This window comes from Rana temporaria, chromosome 11, assembly GCF_905171775.1.
Source record: "Rana temporaria chromosome 11, aRanTem1.1, whole genome shotgun sequence".
NCBI classification, from domain to species: domain Eukaryota; kingdom Metazoa; phylum Chordata; class Amphibia; order Anura; family Ranidae; genus Rana; species Rana temporaria.
The window spans coordinates 97,830,150-97,850,122 of NC_053499.1; the positions used below are offsets into that span (position 1 = coordinate 97,830,150).

Consider the following 19,973-nt stretch of genomic DNA (forward strand, 5'->3'; position numbering starts at 1 on the left):
TAGATTGCTGTGGTGAATGAGCTTGAGAAAAATAAACATATATTTCTTGCAGGGCTCATTATTAGGCCAACTTGGTCTTTTGTCAAGTTCAAGGCAAAGTTTTTTTTTTATAAGCAATGTTTTCAATTTATATATGAATGTACAGTATTCTACTACTTTGTTCAGATATGTGATCTTTCATAAACATGCAAAAAAAAACATTGTTTTATTAACCATCCCCAAATCTGCCACCAGCTACATCACAAATCTATATCACTCAAACCATTCTCTTTGCTACTTATGATATTCATGCTCTCTAGCTCCCTCGTCAAATCCTCCAATTTTTGCCTCTAGGACTTCTACAAAGCCTTTCCCATCCCACAAAATGCTCTATCCCAAACTGCCTTGATTTTTTATTTTCATTCCCACACAGTTATTCCCATTTGAATTACTTGCCTTTACATTTCAGATTGTCAGCTTCCACAAGCAGCCCCCCCCCCCCAACCCCAAACATCTGGTCTTGAGTTGTATTGTAAAGCACTGCAAATACTGTAAATCCTGTAAAAATATAAAGTATGAGTACCCTAAACACAGTGAAAGTTATAAAACAAAATAAGCGCTAAATAAAATCAAAGAATATCTCTAGAGGGATACAAGGTGCATTAATGTAAACAAATCTAAATGCATAAACGTGCAATATGCAGATTTTACAAAGTGTTCATAAATAAATCAAACTTTATAATTTTTATTAAAGTGCAATGTGCAAATTTTTCATATATTGTCCTTATATAAATCAAACAATAGTGAGAATATCGTGCCAGTCCATTATATAATTTGTAATTGAATCAATTTCTCCTCAATCATCCACCAATTTGTGTGTTGTTCATAATCCTTATGCTCCCTCCACAAGTTGTGCCTTCACCTTATATGGTTTTTAAATATGCCTTTTGAAATGATTATTCCTCCTTCTCCTCATAAGCTGCCCGTGAACTCCAGTCACAGAGATCACATTAGATATTGAGCCTCGTTATTGCTGCCCATGAACTCCAGTCACATCGACCACATACAAAGCAAGCAGATCTTGTAATAGTGCTTTATCATTTTAAAATATTTTATTCAAAAAAGTCATAACCAATATGCACTCACATTAAATTTTTTTTAACAGGCCTGTGTTCCACATTTATCAGCCCCTTAGGTCCTGCCTACTAGTTTTGTCCCTCCTCTACCTTCCTTGGGGAGATGAAGTCACAAGGCGTGACAAAACTAGTATGAGGCTGCCGAACGTGGAATTAGGAAGGACTACTCAGAGTGTAACGGATGGAGGGAGCACTGACAGCCGGGGCTGCAGAGTCGGTTGAAAGGTGGTACGTTCGTCCTAGCACCACTGGTACAAATTAAATACACACAGGCCTGCTAAAGTTTTTTTAAATGTGAGTGCTTATTGGTTATGACTTTTTTGAATAAAATATTTTAAAATGATTAAGCACTATTGCAAGATCTGATTGCTTTACATGTGATTGGAGTTCACGGGGCAGCAGTAAGGAGGCTCAATACCTAAAGTGATCGTTGTGACTGGAGTTCACAGGCAGCTTATAAGGAGAAGGAATATTACAAGGAGCATTCCAGAGGATTAATCATTTCAAAAGGCATATTTAAAAAGCCTATAAGGTGAGGGCACAACAGGTGGAGGGAGCACAAGGATTATGAGCAACACACAAATTGGTGGATGATTGAGGAGAGATCGATTAAATTACAAATGATATCATGGACTGGCACAATATTCTCACTATTGTTTGATTTACTGTATATAATGACATTATATGAAAAATTTGCACATTGCACTTTATTATAAATTATATTGTTTGATTTATTTATGGACACTTTGTAAAATCTGCATATTGCACTTTTATGTATTTAGAATTGTTTACATTAATGCAATCTAGGAATATTCTTAGATTTTATTTAGTGCTGCACTTATTTTTTTTTTTTTTTTTTGTTCATTTCACATGCTTAGGAAGTGTGGTTAGTGCTGGCAGCTCCACTAGATTAATATAGCGGCTCACAAGGTTTTTTATATATTTACAGTAAAAGTTATATTCCTCAAAAAATATCCTGTTAACCAGATACAATACAATATGAAACGATTTAAATCAAGAGGCTAAAAGAATTGGGTGGGGGTGATATTTGAACAACTACAGTATATCTGCTGAAAATGTAACCTAACCAAAGGGAACACATCTCATGTCTACCTGTCCTAGAAAAACAAATTCATGAGGAATGCTAAATAATCCAATACATTTAATATACTTTAACATCTTACAAGATATCACACATGTTTTACCAGCGGAAACACTGAAGAAAATGTGAGTTACTGTCTTGTTCTTGTTGAACAATGCAAAAAAAAACATTTTCAATAGCCCCTACTGTTTTATTAAAGGATATAGGGGACAACACATCAATTATTTGCCTTAACCGTGTTTTTCTTTCAGTGGTAATTTAGTTGTAGTGGATGTGAAATTTGTATTTAATATTTTTATCAAAAATTATGAAAGAATGCAAAGTGGTAGGAGTGCAACATACATATAAACCCTAGAACAAGGAATCTTGTTCATAAAAAAAAAAAAAAAATTAAGTCCTTAAATATGAACTCAAAGCTTCCTTTAGAAATCCTTTTCTACATACTAAAAATCCTGTATAATGCTAGAATCATCTGTAATGCAAGTAGCTAAAAAAAATTAAACTGGAGAAAAATGGGACAATCATAAACAAAATTAAGTGACCGCTATACGTAGTGAGTGTTACTTTTAAGAATTCTCTTCACCTTCTCACTTTAAGCTAACTTCCCAGTCCCCATAGAAATTACCTTTGTCTAGCAGCCACTCGTCTACAACACGACCCAGGCGGTAGGGGATGCGCTGACGGGCAAGTGCCAGTCTTTCACTATCTGGGTTCCCTTTATAGAGTTTTAATAAAACAACATTAGAGGAATTAGAATCTGAAAGGTGAAAGGTTAGAAGTTAACAGTTAATGGAACATTTACAGAGGTTAACAAATGGTTAAGAGAGATTTAAATAGATTAGTCCAAACATGCCCCCATTTACTAACACACCAAGAACATTTTTAAGTTTGGATTGCAAGAAATGGGAAATCAGCTGTTATAGTCCATCATGAAGTCCTTTACTAAATAAAAAATACATATAAATGAAAGATAAAGATCCCCTAGTTCAAATCTAAAGTAAATGAATCCCAACAAGGATGCTGCCCTGGCCTTAGGATGTGTATGTATGCATGTGAGGTAGGGATTGTAAGCTCCTTGATGGCAGGGATGTACAGTATATGATGTAATGACTAATATGTAAAGCACAAAATTGTCAGCACTATAAAAGTACATGTAATAAATTAATAGTGCTTCAAATAACTTAAATATTATATAAATAACTATAACACTGCTTTTTAGCTAAATCAAAATTCAGCAGATCTCAGATGGAAAAAAAAAATATATATATATATATATATATATATGTGTGTGTGTATATATATACACACACACACACACATATACACAGATCTTTTTTTCTCAAGCAATGGGTGCTGGAACTCAAGAAGAACCCTCCAAAACCCCTCCAACTACACACAGATTTCCCACACAGGGGTTCAGCATCAGACAGGACACAAAAGGAAGTTACAACCTCCCTTAGTTTGGTTAGAACCAAAATCGGTCTCCACATTGACTGTAATAACTCTCTCTGGCTAACTGGACTACTTAATCCCTAAGGCTGGGTTCACACTGGTACAACAAAACACTCCGACATTGGGAGTTCACGTCGCATGACATGTGGAAATCAATGTTTCCCTATGGGAGCCATCTTAACTGGTCCGACACAAGTCAGTCCGACTTTGAAAATGCTCCCTGTACTACTTTGGACCAACTTTGATCCTATTTCAGCCCATTGAATATCACTGAAGTCGGATCATCGTCTTGCCTGATCCGCCTTTGGCATGCGACTTGCTCTGAAGATCTTGAGGTGGAACCGCACGCCAAATAAATAAAAATGGCATGGGCTCCCCCTCTAAGAGCATATCAGGCCCTGGATTTTAAGTAGAACCCCCTACGCCAAAAAAAACAGCGTGGGGTCCCCCCAAAGTCCATACCAGACCCTTTTTTCGAGCATGCATCCTGGTCGGTCAGGAAAGGGGGTGGGGACGAGCGAGTGCCCTCCCTCCAGAACTATACCGGGCCGCATGCCCTCAACATGGGGGGTTGGGAGCTTTGGTGCAGGGGGGCCCTGCGCCCCCCCACCCCAAAGCACCTTGTCCCCATGTTGAGGACAAGGGCCTCTTCCAGACAACCCTGGCTGTTGGTTGTCAGGGTCTGCGGGTGGGGGGCTTATAGGAATCTGGGAGCCCCCTTTAATAAGGGGGGCCCCCAGATCCCGACCCCCACCCTATGTGAATGAGTATGGGGTAAGTGCAGGGGGAAGAAGACAATGGAGAAGGCAGGGCAAAAACAAGCAAAAAAATGGGCAAAAGAGCAGAAGATAGCAGAGGATACCTGGAAAAGACAGAGGGAGAAGAACCGGAGAAAGCGGAGAAGAGCCGGAGAGGGGAGAAGAACCAGAGAGGGCAAGAAGACATCAGCGGAGGAGGCAGAGGAGCTGGAGAGGGGAGAAGAACCAGAGAAGGCAAGAAGACATCAGCGGAGGAGGCAGAGGAGCTGGAGAGGGAAGAAGAAGTTGGAAGAGACCTGGAGCTGCCTAATAAATTACTTTAAAAACCTGTGTAGTGTGTTTTATTTTTTTACATCAAAGTTTATTGAAGAAAATAAAACGTACAAGCAAGTATGGAAACTGCATCATAAGTGCAACATGAATATCATAAAACATGTTAAGCACACTAAAAACAAATGAAGGATTTTGGGTCTGGTTAGCAGGGATGATTTTATGCACAGTGGTTTATGGGCCCAGATAAATTTCATTTGAATTGAATGGAGGGTCTTAAAGAAACTCTGGGGTATTTAAATAGGGAGAGTGCAAAGTGAATATAAAACTTTTGGCAGAACCGTCATCTTACCGATAGCGGAACTACCAAGCCATGAAAACTGGCCAGGATTCCATGCACGCAAGTCACTCTCAGTACTTTTAAGTAGAGGGGTAAAGTAGCGGATAAAGATTGACAAGAGCCTGGGAGTTAGCCAAATCCCAAGGTATTTGATGGCGGGTGTTACCCAAGTGAAGGAGTTGTTATCTTGCACAGCTTTCATTTCGGGATCTGGTAGAGTAATATTCATCGCTTCAGATTTTGAGTAATTTATTTTGAGATTAGATATGTGGCCATATATTGAAAACTCCCCAAGAAGGGAGGGTATTGAAATGTGTGGCTCTGTCAAGAAAAAGAGGAAGTCATTTACGTAATCGGCAATCTTGAACTCCTGCCCTGCCAGTTGAAATCCCCTAACCGAGCTATTAGCCCAAATTCGCCTAATAAATGGTTCCAAAGAAATTATAAAAAGTAAGGGCGACAATGGACAGCCCTGTCTAGTTCCATTTTTGATATATACCCTGTTTGGAAGGGAACCGTTTCTTTTGAGTTTAGCCGAGGGATTCTGTCAGGGAAGGTTCCCCCTGCTGGTGTTACTGCTATGTTATCCTTGGGCTGCAGTACTGGCGTCCACCAGCGGGGCGTTCTTAGCAGTGTGGAGCACACAGCCCTTCCTGCGTTCAGGTGTGACCTGAATGCAATCAGCACGCCTCTATAAATACCCGGCGTGTGTAATCACTCCTCGCCCTGGTATCGTCATACCTCCTGGACCTGAGCTTGTATTTGACCCTGATTTCTGGACCTGATCCTGATCCTTGATCCCTGCCTGGACTTGTCCTCCCTGTGTCCTGATTCCTGTTCCCTCTTGGATTCCTGCCCCGCAGCCTGTCCATCCATCCGCTCCCTGATCCGCTGTGTTCCCATCCTCACCCATCTGCTGACTTCCCCTGTGTATGACCTCGGCCTGGCTTTGTTTATGAATACGGTATTTCCCCTGATTGTATATGCTATTTTGTTACGCACTGGTTGTCTTCATTTATTTGTTAATAAACACCCTTTTAACTTCACCGCATACATTGTGGGTCTCCTCTGTGCAGTCACACAGTACTGGTCTACTATACTCTCCTGACAGTATACCAGGGCCCTCCCTGACCAGACGTGCCTGCATTGAGGAACCATCCTGTTGCGGTGCGTTTTTTTGAAGATGGATTTCAATGAAATCACTTACTTTTCTCTGCTGGCAGAGGAGGATGAGGAGTATTGTCGCCAGGTTTTTGAGGGATGGACAAGTGACCAGCTGATGGAAACCATCCGATCAGCCCATTCCATGGTGGATCAGGGTTATATGTCTTATGATGATGTTCAGGCATTAATCCGTTTGTGTGTAAAGCCAGCCCTGTCATTTATTCCTGATGGCAGTGACGATTTCTCTCCCCCCTTCAGTCATGACCAAGTTGAATCCTTGATATGGTTATTAGAGGATGATCCAGTTTCTTTTGATGAACATTATTCCTCTTGTTCCCAGCAGAAGTTGTCTGAGTGCATTAGTTCAGTGCAGTCTCTGATTAGACAAGGTGTGTGTGAATCTGCTTTTGTTCAGCCTGTGCTGCAGGCCTGGTCAGATCTCCTGATTCCAGCAAATCCACCTGTTTCCAGCCCTGCCATTAACCACTCACCTTCCCAAAGATCCATCTGTCCATCACCAATGGCAACCCCAGTTGAAGCTCAGTATGCACTGCTTCCCACCAGATACCAATATCCAGTCTCTGCTCCCTGTACCTATCCTGCATACAACCCACCTGTCTCTTCTCAGCCGCCTACTAACCCACAAAAACTTCCCCCAGCTACTGTTCCCTCTACTCTGCCATATCCCAATCCTCCTTTCCAGTCCGCTGCACCCCTTACCTACAGAGCTTCTGTGGCTAAGCCCAAGAAAAAACGAAAGTTTTTCCCAACCAAGATGATCCTGCCAGTAACCCAACCTGTCTCCACACCAACCAACCTGCTCCAGTCTGCTTGCATGCCAGCTGAACCTGATTCTGCCAAACCTCTACCTGCTATGCGGCCAGTTTGCCAGCCTGATCCTGTATGCCAGCCTGAAGTTCCTGTGCCAGTTTGCCAACCTGAAGTTCCTGTGCCAGTTTGCCAGCCTGAAGTTCCTGTGCCAGTTTGCCAACCTGAAGTTTCTGTGCCAGTTTGCCAGCCTGAAGTTGCTGTGCCAGTTTGCCAGCCTGAAGTTGCTGTGCCAGTTTGCCAGCCTGAAGTTGCTGTGCCAGTTTGCCAGCCTGAAGTTGCTGTGCCAGTTTGCCAGCCTGAAGTTGCTGTGCCAGTTTGCCAGCCTGAAGTTGCTGTGCCAGTTTGCCAGCCTGAAGTTGCTGTGCCAGTTTGCCAGCCTGAAGTTGCTGTGCCAGTTTGCCAGCCTGAAGTTGCTGTTTCAGTGCCATCTGCCCTGCCTGTTTCAGTGCCATCTGCCCTGCCTGTTTCAGCGCCATCTGCCCTGCCTGTTTCAGTGCCATCCGCTGCCCAGTCTGAGGTGTCCCTGCCCGCTGCCCAGCTCGACGACCCAGAGTTTGCTGCCCAGCTCGACGTCCCGGAGCCTGCTGCCCAGCTCGACGACCCGGAGCCTGCTGCCCAGCTCGACGACCCGGAGCTTGCTGCCCAGCTCGACGACCCGGATTTTGCTGTCCAGCTCGACGACCCGGAGCCTGCTGCCCAGCTCGACGACCCGGAGCCTGCTGCCCAGCTCGACGACCCGGAGCCTGCTGCCCAGCTCGACGACCCGGAGCCTGCTGCCCAGCTCGACGTCCCGGAGCCTGCTGCCCAGCTCGACGTCCCGGAGCCTGCTGCCCAGCTCGACGACCCGGAGCCTGCTGCCCAGCTCGACGACCCGGAGTCTGCTGCCCAGCTTGATTTGCCCTTATCTGCATCCCAGCTTGATGTACTTTTTGCCCAACTTAAGATTTCTGTACCCGCTGCCCAGCTTGAGCTGCACTTTGCCCTGTTAAAAGTCATGGACTTTCATCCGGCCCAACCTGATGTGACTTTATCTGCTGCCCAGCTTGACACCACGGACTTTCCCCAGCAACATCTAATTGGAGCGTCCGGAGGCCGCTCCTTTGGGGGGGGGGTACTGTCAGGGAAGGTTCCCCCTGCTGGTGTTACTGCTATGTTATCCTTGGGCTGCAGTACTGGCGTCCACCAGCGGGGCGTTCTTAGCAGTGTGGAGCACACAGCCCTTCCTGCGTTCAGGTGTGACCTGAATGCAATCAGCACGCCTCTATAAATACCCGGCGTGTGTAATCACTCCTCGCCCTGGTATCGTCATACCTCCTGGACCTGAGCTTGTATTTGACCCTGATTTCTGGACCTGATCCTGATCCTTGATCCCTGCCTGGACTTGTCCTCCCTGTGTCCTGATTCCTGTTCCCTCTTGGATTCCTGCCCCGCAGCCTGTCCATCCATCCGCTCCCTGATCCGCTGTGTTCCCATCCTCACCCATCTGCTGACTTCCCCTGTGTATGACCTCGGCCTGGCTTTGTTTATGAATACGGTATTTCCCCTGATTGTATATGCTATTTTGTTACGCACTGGTTGTCTTCATTTATTTGTTAATAAACACCCTTTTAACTTCACCGCATACATTGTGGGTCTCCTCTGTGCAGTCACACAGTACTGGTCTACTATACTCTCCTGACAGATTCTTGTAGAGTGAGAATATCCACATCAACATGTGAGAACCCAAACCAATGTGTCTACAGGTTTCTAGCATATAATCCCATGCTACTCAATCGAAGGCCTTCTCGGCATCCGTTGATAGGAGAAAGTCCTTGATTTTTCGCTCATGGGCTACATGGATGAGGTTAAGGGACTTGGTAACATTTTCTTTGGCCTCCCTACCCGGCATGAAACCCACCTGGCTAGGTCCTATCAAGTACTGAAGCAAGGGTCTCAACCTGTTGGCAACAATTTTTGCCATCAGTTTGACGTCCAGGTTTAATAAAGAAATTGGCCTGTAGCTCACGCATTATAGTGGATCTTTACCTGGTTTTGGCAAAACTGTGATGTATGCAGATAAAAAAATCAGTGGGTATAGCTCTTGGCTTCAATTAGAAGTTCAGGGCGTCACTAAGGAGAGTAATTAGAATGTCAGTAAATCTCTTGTAGTATATGGCACTAAACCCGTCAGGTCCAGGACTTTCACCCGTTTTAAAGTCTATGATGTCTAATCTGATTTCTGATGTATCTATAAGGCTTTTCGAGGATGGAGACATCTTCAGGTTTAAGTGTTGGTAAGGAAGAATCTTTCAGGTATTCCTGTATAGCCTGTAATCTAGTGCCAGTGGCATTGGTTGGACTATGTTGAATCGGAAGATTATATAGGTTAGTATAGAACTCTTGGAAATGCTGCGCTATATTGTCTGTTTCTCTATCGACCTTACCATCCTTATTTTGTATACCCAGAATGTTGCAATTTAAGACCGAGGACTTAAGAGCTCTTGCCAACAGATTGCCTGGTTTATCACTGTGTTCATAGTATATTTTTCTCTGAAAGAACAGGAATCGTTTAGTTTTGGTGTCTAAAATTAGCTAGATAGTTTTCCTAGCCTCTAGTAGCTCCTCTGCAGAACAAGTCGTCAAAGATGTGAAATTTTCTTTTCCCTCTCTCTCTTTTTTTGCGTACCTATTTTAATTAATTCCCCTCTGATGGAACATTTGTGGGCCTCCCAACACCATTAAGGGGTCCGCATCTGGGGAAACATTGTTCCTAAAGTACTCAAGTAATGCTGAATTCAATTTGGGAAGCACGGTTGGGTCTGTTAGCAGGGAGGAGTTTAGTCTCCACATGCTAGGTCTGGCAGGGGGCACGGTGAAATTTAAAGGCTAGGGAGACAGGGGTGTGATCTGAGAGGGTCTGTATGTGGGCTCCTGAGACAGCTTGGAGATCATGCCGTGAGATGAATATGTAGTCGATTCTGGAGTATCTATTATGGGGGGCAGAATAAAAGGTGAAATCTTTGTCATCTGGATGAAGAAAGCGCCATGTGTCAATCAAGTCAAGTGAGTGTAAAAGGGATTCAATTTTTTTCAAGATTCGTTATATACGTCTTCCCTGAAGACGTGTCCTCTAAGGCCTTGTACACACGAGAGGACCGTTTCCAGCGGATAAATCCTCTGGCGGATTTTGATCTGATGGCTGTACACACCATCAGATCAAAATCCCAGCGGAATACATCCGCGGTGACGTGGCCGCGCCGTCGCCGCGATGATGACGCGGCGACGTGCGCGACCCTGGAAGGTAAATACTTCCACGTATTCGTCGAATCATTACGACGCATGCGTTGGATGGGATCGTACGGACTTATCTGGTGAGTCTGTACAGACGACCGGATAAGTCCGGTGGACAGGATTCCAGTGGATAGATTTCTTAGCATGCTAAGAAATTTTTATCCGCTGAAAATCCGTCGGCTGGATTTTTATCCGCCTGAAAATGTCCACTAGGCCGTACACACGACCAGATCTTTCTGCTGGAACTGATCCGCGGATCAATCCCAGCGGATCGATCCGGTCGTGTGTACGGGGCCTAAGGGATGAAGAGGGACATTGAAATCACCTCCAAGGATTAGTCTACCTGAGCAAAAACCCTTTAGGTCCCTGATCAGTTTTTGGCAGAACGTCTGATGTGAGGTGTTAGGAAAATAGGCATTCGCTAAAGTGATGGGGAACCCATCACATTTCCCTTTAATAAAAATAAATCTGCCCCCGGGGTTAACTACTTTGTCATTTAATTCGAATGAGGCTGTTTTACTGACCAGAATCGAGACCCCTTTGGATTTGGACGTGTCATTGGTAGCGTGGTGTGCCTTATAAAGTAGGAGTCGGTGAGCCTCGAAAACCTGGTTCGTTTTAAAATGTAAAGGTTGAATGAAGGATGGATGGCCGCACTCCAAAAACCGTACAGGTTGTCTTTTATTAATAATAAGCTATGAATAAGCACTGATTGTGTGCGAAACGTCGGCTCTCCCCTGTTTCTGTTGCTGTGATCTGGTAATGCTTTTGCTGTTCATTTAATAAAAGACAACCTGTACGGTTTTTGGAGTGCGGCCATCCATCCTTCATTCAACCTTTATGCTTGCCTAGTGCACCGCCAGCACCCTTGGAATCCTGTACCAGTGCATGACCATATAGTAGACCCACCTGGAGCGGTGACTTTCTGTCTTCTATTCGTTTTAAAATGTATTTCTTGCAGAAAAAAAACTGGGCCTACCTTTTTTGAGTTCCCTCAGCAGGGTAGACCGTTTTCGGGAATGTTTAGGCCTCTAACATTGTGGGAAATCACCGTAGGGGTGTGTCCCAGGTCAGAGTATGCCATGGTACGGGGTTGCAGCAAGAGATGTTCCCCAGACCAGTACAACGACTCCAAAAAAAAAAAGAACTGGTTAGTCACAGAAACCACCAACAAATCTTAACGTGTGAACCATAAAGTGGGATAGAAGAGATAGAAAGAAGAGAAGGAAATTAAGGAGATATTCAGAATTGAGTGTGGAGAGAATGAGGGTTACACTTCTAATGGACGTATACAACGTCTTAGAGAACCCAAGTTAGTATAGCGGGATGAACTCAATTATCCTATCCCGATACACTATGTGGGATTGAGAGAGACGCACTAAGGATCTGACAGCTGCACTTAAATCTCGTGGAAATAAGTGTGCGATGAATAAAAAAAATGGATTTAAATATGAAAACAGTCGGGCCGTGGCCCTTTATAAAACATAACAGGTGCCTAAAGGTCTACTCTGCACAAGTAGAAGTAATATAGATATTAGAATTATTAACTGGTAAATAATAGAACAGGACAATCGCCATCAGGTGCTCAAACATCTTGCCCCGCCTCGTGCACACTGCATGGGTGAAGTCTCGATGCGACTAAAGGTAACAGAACAGAAACAGAACAATAATAGTGATTTTAGGCGACTCAGCTGCAGCATCTAGGCCGCGAATGTGTGAGTATGAGTCTTTACCGGCACACAGCAAAAAGCATAGATATAGATGGCGGCGGCCCGTTCTGCAGGGACAAACTCGGCCTCCCATGGCTCCCAAAAGTCCTCTTTGGCTAAGAGAACCAGACAGAGCCATCTCTCCTCCTGAGTCGGATGCGGACTCGACCCGCTCAGCTTGCCATTCCCCTGACTCCCATCGCTCCTATGGGGGCTGGGATCTTGAGGCCTACATCAAGGCCTTGCCAACCAGACATGACTTTGAGGCCTGTGTACAGAGGATGGAGTGCTCGTATAAGCAGGAAATATCTGAGCTCAGGAGGGATGTTACAAATAGACTGGAGGAGGTGGAACACAGTGTGGAAGAAACAGTCTCCACGCTGCAGGCTCATGAGGTTATCCTGAATGAACACACTGCCCAGATCCAGCAGCTCATGCTTTCCCAGGACGAACAGGAGAATAGGGCCAGACGCAATAACATACGTGTCCGAGGCCTCCCTGAAACAGTTGAAATCAAGGATCTGGCTCCTGTAGTTATTGGTATATTTAATGAACTGCTGCAGAAGGATAAAGAAGACCCAATAGAGCTTGATCGGATCCACAGAGCCCTGGGGCCTAGGAACCCCAATCCAGATTATCCCAGAGATGTGATCTGCAGAGTTCATTTTTACGCTATCAAGGATGCCATTATGCAGGCTGCTCGCACGCAGGAATCCATTTATTTTGATGAAGTCCGCATTCACCTTCTGCCAGATGTATCTAAACTGACTTTAGATCTCCGCAGATCACTGAAGCCCCTGACCGGAGCACTACAAGCTAAACAAATCAGGTACCGATGGGGTTTCCCTTTTCAACTTTCAGCATCCCACGATGGAAAGTCAGCCGTCTTCCGAACCCTCGGAGATCTCCCCAAGTTCTTGGGCACCTTTGAACTGCCGCAGATACCCCTGCCGGACTGGCCGCTAAAGGCCGCAACTCCTGGATTCCAACCCTCCTCCGGGTGGAGGAGACAGGCCAAGAAACCGAGACGCTCCAGGGCGGAAGCCCCTTTACCACCCGCTGATTGAGGGCAGAGCCCTCTCTCTGATTTTCCCTTTTTTTTTCTCTCTGTTTTCCCTTATTTAGGGTATAGGTCGGCTGAACTGTTTCCCGGCGAACTTTTTGGTTTGAAATTGGTTAGCGCATTGCACCATTGACTGTCCCTGAAGTGCCTTCTCATAGTAATGTTTCTTTTACTGTATATGATCCAGGACTGTCTAATTTCCCCATGTTTGCTTTTATCCCCAGATTTGCTCTGGCCTCTCATCCCCGGGTTCAGCCTTGACCCTCGTTGTTAGGAGGGCTCTCCCAGCCCTTACTCGCCCTCCTTCCCTCCCCCCACCCCCTCCCCTGCCCGGAATATGCCTTGGTTTTATACTGGGGCTGCATTTGGTGTGTATATGTATGTTGACTGGGGCCCCCCGGGTGGCATGAATATAGGATTACGGACAGGGGCTTCAACACCCCAGGTCTGATGGTGCTGCATACTTTTTTTCTGCTGCCCGGGGGATCCCAGAATGCTCAATTTGTCGTACATTTTTTTATTGTTTATCTAATTCTATGCTTGTGGTGTGTGCGGGCATCTCGCTGTGCGCTGACCACGTTTCCCCACTTAGGATATTCATCTGCCATTATGGCACCAGCTGGAATGTGGCTAGCAACAAGTTTAGTGCGGTCCTCGGGGCCACAATGTTTCTTTTTGGTCTCTCTTCTTTTCTTCTTTTCTTTGTTTCTCTTCTCTCTCTGGGCCCCTTGCTCATACCCCCCCTCCTCTCCCCTCCCAACTCCCTCCCGTGGTGTGCTTGCCTCTCCCTGACGCCCCTCTGTTCCCCCCCTTGTGCTTCCTATGGCTACCCCTACCGCCCTGAAGATTTCCTCCCTGAAATGCCGGGGCCTCAACGTACCGGAGAAAAGGAGACAGATCTTATACCATTTTCATAAACTTCGCACCCAGATCCTCCTTCAAGAAGCAGAATAAAAAACACACAAACTCCTGCGCACAAGTGGGATCCTTGATGATAGATCAAATGTCTACATATAGTTCTCTTTGGATGTCAAGAAAGAAGCGTAGTATCAGAGGCCTTGCTGCCCTTCATGGATGGGGGAATCCTGATAGAAGACAAAAAGGGAGAAAGAAAGGCGCACCAGCCTCGTGTACTACCGTTTGGCAAATTTTAATGAAAAATAAGAATGATGAAAACTACTCACAAACAAAGGATGATAAAAGGTTTGTCAAACGAAAATTGAAATACCCCTCAAACCACACTCCAGAATGTAGGGGGGGGGTGGCGAGGTGCGTTGCTGCTTGGCTGACGCGTTTCGAGGTGTCAGAGACCTCTTCCTCAGAGCCCAGCAGCTGCTGCTGGGCTCTGAGGAAGAGGTCTCTGACACCTCGAAACGCGTCAGCCAAGCAGCAACGCACCTCGCCACCCCCCCCTACATTCTGGAGTGTGGTTTGAGGGGTATTTCAATTTTCGTTTGACAAGCCTTTTATCATCCTTTGTTTGTGAGTAGTTTTCATCATTCTTATTTTTCATTAAAATTTGCCAAACGGTAGTACACGAGGCTGGTGCGCCTTTCTTTCTCCCTTTTTGTCCTCCTTCAAGAAACCCATTTTAGATCAGATTCGCTCCCCAAAATTAACAGTAAACACTACCCCACTTGGTTCCATAGTACCAACCCCCTGGCTAAGTCTAAAGAGGTTTCAATAGCCTTCCACTCCTCATTCATGCCAGACGTTCTGGACACCTATGTTGATCCTTCAGGGAGATATATTATGCTTAAGTTGTCATATAAACATATGATTTATACTATTACTAACGTTTACTCTCCCAACCAGGATCAGCTGCAGTTCTTCTCCTCCGTGATCTCCTGCTTGAAGAAATTTAGCACAACCAACATGATCCTGGGTGGCGACTTCAATGCTGCTCTGATTCCCCGTATGGACACATCTACAGGTAAGTCCTCGCTCTCCTTAGCTGCCCTGACCAAGCTGCGCTCCCTGTTGTCCGACCTCTCCCTTACTGATGTGTGGAGGGTCCTGCACCCATCGGATAGGGACTACACTTATTATTCCCCCACACATTCTTCGTACAGTAGATTAGACTACCTCCTGGTCTCACAGTCCCTGCTGGACCTTTCACCGACGGCATCTATTGGTATTAAATTATGGTCCGATCACGTCCCTGTTCACCTAACCCTGGCGAAAATCCCTTCCTTCAAACCCAGGTCGTCCTGGAGGCTCAATGATAATCTGCTCTCGGATCTGGCCTGTACGGCTGATATCATTCAGACGATTGCACACTTTAATTCTGACCACGCCCAAGACGAGACTAATTCCTTGACGAAGTAGGAAGCCTTGAAGTGTGTTCTTCGAGGCAAATTCATTCAACATGGGTCCCGGCTAAAGAAAGCTTGTACCATAGACATTGCTCGTCTTCTCAGCACTATTACCACCCTAGAGAATTCACATAAGCGATTGTAACGGACCTATGAACTATTCTGCCTACAAAGAACTGCATGACTTGTTACAATTGGATTTACCACATTATATTCTGAGCTCAAAGGGTTAATTGTAGAAGGAGCTCTTTCACTGCTAAATGCTAATTGACGCTCTGTTGTGTATTACCAGTTAACAGCCTCCTGCCAGGTGTATGCTAACGTGATCATCTGTGAGTGTGTATTGTTCTAAAGGTTAATTGAATTCTATTGAGAAAGGAATGTGCCTGGCCAGGTGTCAGGGCACTGCCCTTTGCGGTCACATTTCCCCAGTTGGCTCTGGGTGGAATTGAACCTGGGATCTATCCGTTATAAGTCCAGCTCTTTGCCTTTGAGCCACTGCTCAAGTATTACTTTGCTTGCTGTCCGTTGGAGCCTAGTTCTGAACCTGTACTTCTGCGGACCAATCAGTGACCAGTGCGGCCTATTTAAGCCAGCCTCTTCCTCCTTGCTAATTGCTGGTTCGTTGTCAGCTTTACCCTGTGAGAGAACCTTGTAACCTGACTACCCTGACCTGTTTGACCCGGATTGGACCTTGACTACTCTCTGCCGTCTCCTACACTTGACCCCTGCCTGCTTATCGGATTTGCTGTTGTCTCCTGCCCCTTGACCTTGGCTTGCTCTCATGGACTTCCTCTGATCTCTCCAACTCCTGACCCACGGCCTGTGACCCGGATTTGCCTTTGTTTCCTGTTGATCCCTTCTGGACTTACCTGCCTGTTCCTGCCTGATCAACGACTGTCTCAGTCCTCTGCACCTGCCCTGTTTTCGTCAGCTGCACCAAGTCTGCCTACCAGTTCCCGGCACAGGTGCCTCCTTGTGCCGTCCCTCCTCTGTTCTAACTCCAGGGAGTGGTCTGCACAGGGTCGCAAAGGTGAGCCGCCCTCAGCATCTCGGCCTCGGTGAGTACTTACCTTAACGGTCCTGACACCAGGTCATGTTAAGTGGATCTCGGTGCCGGAACGTCTAGAGACTGATTGATTCAAGGATATGTCATTATTTCAAAGTATCTGTGTGAAGGGGGGGGCGGAGATTGTCATTGTTCCTGTAACAGTTGTAAGCACATATAAGCTAGGTGAAATGTCCCATTAAAACAGTCTTGTTTGACCCTTCAAACGTAGCCTTGTCTCGTTCTTGAAGGGGTACTCTCTCTCTCTCTCTGGATCTTGGGGATGGAATGGTACCGGTTTTACTTGCATATCGCACTTTGCCAGGGAAAAGGACTTCTCCAACGGCTGATACCCTCTCATTAGCCCGGGTAGCCGTTACAGCTCTCCCCGGAACCCTCTAAATTAGTGGACTTAGCTAACGCTCAAAGCGACCTCTTACAAATTTTTGCAGACCGAGCTCTAGTGGCCAGGGATAAGGGGCGGTTTACACACTACGCTCAAGCTAACAATTGCGGTAGGCTCTTGGCAAATACGCTCCAACCACGTCAGGCTAGGAAGCATATTCCCTTCATTGCTTATTCTAATGGAGGGAAGGCACACAATAACTCGGCGATCGCGGAAGAGTTTTGGCGTTTTTTTTTTGCGGGCCTATACAATCTCCCCCCTCCCCGTACACACGACCGGATCTATCCGCTGGGATTTATCCACGGATCAGTTCCAGCGGATAGATCCGGTCGTGTGTAGGCCCGAGTGGACAATTTTCGGCGGATAAAAATCCAGCCAACGGATTCCCAGCGGATAAAAATTTTGTAGCATGCTACAAAATCTATCCGCTGGAATCCAGTCCAGCGGACTGATCCGGTCGTCTGTACAGACTCACCGGATCAGTCCGTCCGCTCCCATCCCTCGCATGCGTCATGATTTGACGCATGCGTGGAAGTATTTACCTTCCAGAGTCGCGCACGTCGCTGCGTCATCGTCGCGGCGACGGTGCGGCCACGTCACCGCGGATGTATTCTGCGGGGATTTAAATCTGATGGTGTGTACAGCCATCAGATCCAAATCCGCCAGAGGATTTATCCGCTGGAAACGGTCCGGCGGACCGTTTCCAGCGGATATCCTCTTGTCTGTACGAGGCCATAGGGTCCCCAGCCCAGGGATCTGGTTCCCTGGATGCTATCTCTTCTTATGTTCAGGAAACCACCCTCCCACCCATTCCGACGGCAGAGGTCGAGGAGCTGGAGACGCCCCTGACGGAGGCGGATTTCCTCCTGGCCATTAAGAAATTGAAAAAATGGTAAAAGTCCTGGTCCTGATGGGTTCACCCCCCGGTTTTATAAAATATTTGCACCCCAGCTCTCTCCTCTACTTGTGAAGGCCTTTAATGCCATTGATGAGACTCTCTGCCCATCCCCAGGCCTCTTACATGCCCAAATAGTAGTGATCCCGAAACCTGGAGAAGACCAGTCACTTTGCCCCAACTACAGGCCAATTTCCTTGTTAAATGTCGATCTGAAATTATTCACTAAAATTCTATCGGAGCGCCTCTCCCCCCTACTCCCTAAAATCATACATGGCGACCAGGTGGGTTTTGTTCCGGGCCGAGAGGCTCGTGACAACACTACCAAAACGATCCATCTAATTGCATACGCCAAACGTCACCGTATCCCGACCTGCCTTCTCTCCTGCGATGCGGAAAAGGCCTTTGATAGGGTCAGATGGCCCTTCCTGAGGTCTACTCTTGCCCAAATAGGCCTGGGCCCAAAGATGTTAGCACGCGTTATGTCTCTATATAGTAACCCCTCTGCGTCGGTGTTGGTCAATGGTGTTGTGTTGGAAACGTTCTTGATAAAAAACGGTACCAGGCAGGGGTGCCCCCCTTCCCCTCTCCTATTTGCTCTAGTTATAGAGCATCTGGCACAGGCGCTCAGGGCGAATCCTAGTATACAGGGAATACTGACCCCCTCATCTCATTGCAAACTCTCCCTATATGCAGACGATCTCTTACTATATGTCACACATCCACACGTCACCATCCCATCTATTTTGGCCGAGATTGCCCGGTTTGGTACCCTGAGCAACTATAAACTTAACTTATCTAAGACGGAAGCCCTGAATGTCTCATTGTCGCAACCCGACCTGGCGGTCTTGAAATCCAATTTCTCCTTTCAATGGCGGACCAAATCCGTCACTTATCTGGGGACAGAGATACCGGCTAATCTATCGGAGATATATTCCCTCAATCATGGCCCGCTTCTGACCATACTTAAGCGCCTTACTGAGGACCACTTGAATCTGCCAGTGTCCTGGTTTGGGCGTATGAACACCTTGAAAATGGACATATTGCCCAAACTGTTATATGTGTTCCAGGCTTTGCCGATAGCCCTCCCCTCTGCATTCTTTCGGGCGCTGCGATCGATGTCAATGCGATTTGTATGGAGGGGCAGTCGCCCTAGACTGAAATATAAGCTACTCTGCTCCCCCATCACTAGGGGAGGTGTGGGTCTTCCTGACTTTGAACTGTATCACGCGGCGGTGGTATTCGAGGATTTTGGAATGGTTCCCTCGTCCGATGAGCAAGGTAGCCACTTCGGTCGAACATGATTTATCCCTTATAGACCTCCGGGCCCTTATCTGGGGCCACGAGTGGACACATCGAGCCCTTGTGGACTTGTCACCCTTGACCAGAGACGCTCTAGTAGTATGGTACCGACGGAGGGCAGCCTTTGCCTTGACCACTGACCCGAGTCCGTTGACCCCCATGTTTGACAACCCGGCTCTCCCGGAGGGCAAATCTTGCCCACATACTTAATGGTTATAAGAGAGACCAGTGGCCCACTGCACGACAGTTCGTCAATGCCAGCACGGGCTCTTTGGTGATAGATGAGTCTTCCTCCCCCCGAAGGTGACCTGGCTCACGCATATACATCTGGCCACCTATTGTAAGCAACTTTATGACTCCAGACAGATCCATAGGCCCCCGACGGAATTTGAACAATTGTGCTCACTCCCAGAAACCCCCCGTCATACTCTCTCTCTGTTATATAAAATGATCTTAGGGCATACAGGTACTTCCCTTCCAAAATTCACCGCAGCTTGGTCAGGGCATTTGGGGAAAGATGTTAGCGAGGCAGCCTGGCAGAAAGCCTTCTATTACACACATAAATCCTCCATCTCGAGTTATGTTCGAGAAAAAAATTACAAAGTGATATCACGGTGGTATAGAGTACCGTCTGCCCTCAGGGTCATGTTTCCCTTGGCTTCTGACTCATGCTGGAGATGTAACTCGGCTGTTGGTACGTATCTCCATATATGGTGGGACTGTGAGGTTATTTGTCCATTCTGGAACCAGATATTTCAGGTTTATTCGAACATGTATGGTAAACCCCTTTCTCCCTCCCCTACTGTCGCCCTGTTGTCCATTCTCCCGGGGACCTTCAAGTTTCAGAAACACACCCTCCTTAGATTCTGTCTCAGTACGAGTAGGCAACTGATATCCAGACATTGGAAATCCCCCTCACCCCCGTCCCTAGCT

The 19,973-nt window shown here is 46.4% G+C and overlaps 1 protein-coding gene across 16 annotated transcripts in view; it reads right to left on the reverse strand.

The window, feature by feature from the left end:
* The window catches only part of NRXN2 (neurexin 2), a 2,907,124-nt gene that overhangs the window by 391,074 nt on the left and 2,496,077 nt on the right, over positions 1-19,973 (reverse strand). For 6 of the 16 annotated variants that reach the window (XM_040327834.1, XM_040327833.1, XM_040327830.1 and 3 more), the window contains one exon: positions 2,843-2,932. The exons of 4 other annotated variants lie outside the window; for them this stretch is intronic. In XM_040327834.1, the coding sequence (XP_040183768.1) occupies positions 2,843-2,932 (90 nt within the window). Of the gene's footprint in view, positions 1-2,842; positions 2,975-19,973 lie in introns of all 16 variants that reach the window. 6 more of the 16 variants (XM_040327832.1, XM_040327827.1, XM_040327829.1 and 3 more) reach the window with 1 other exon arrangement.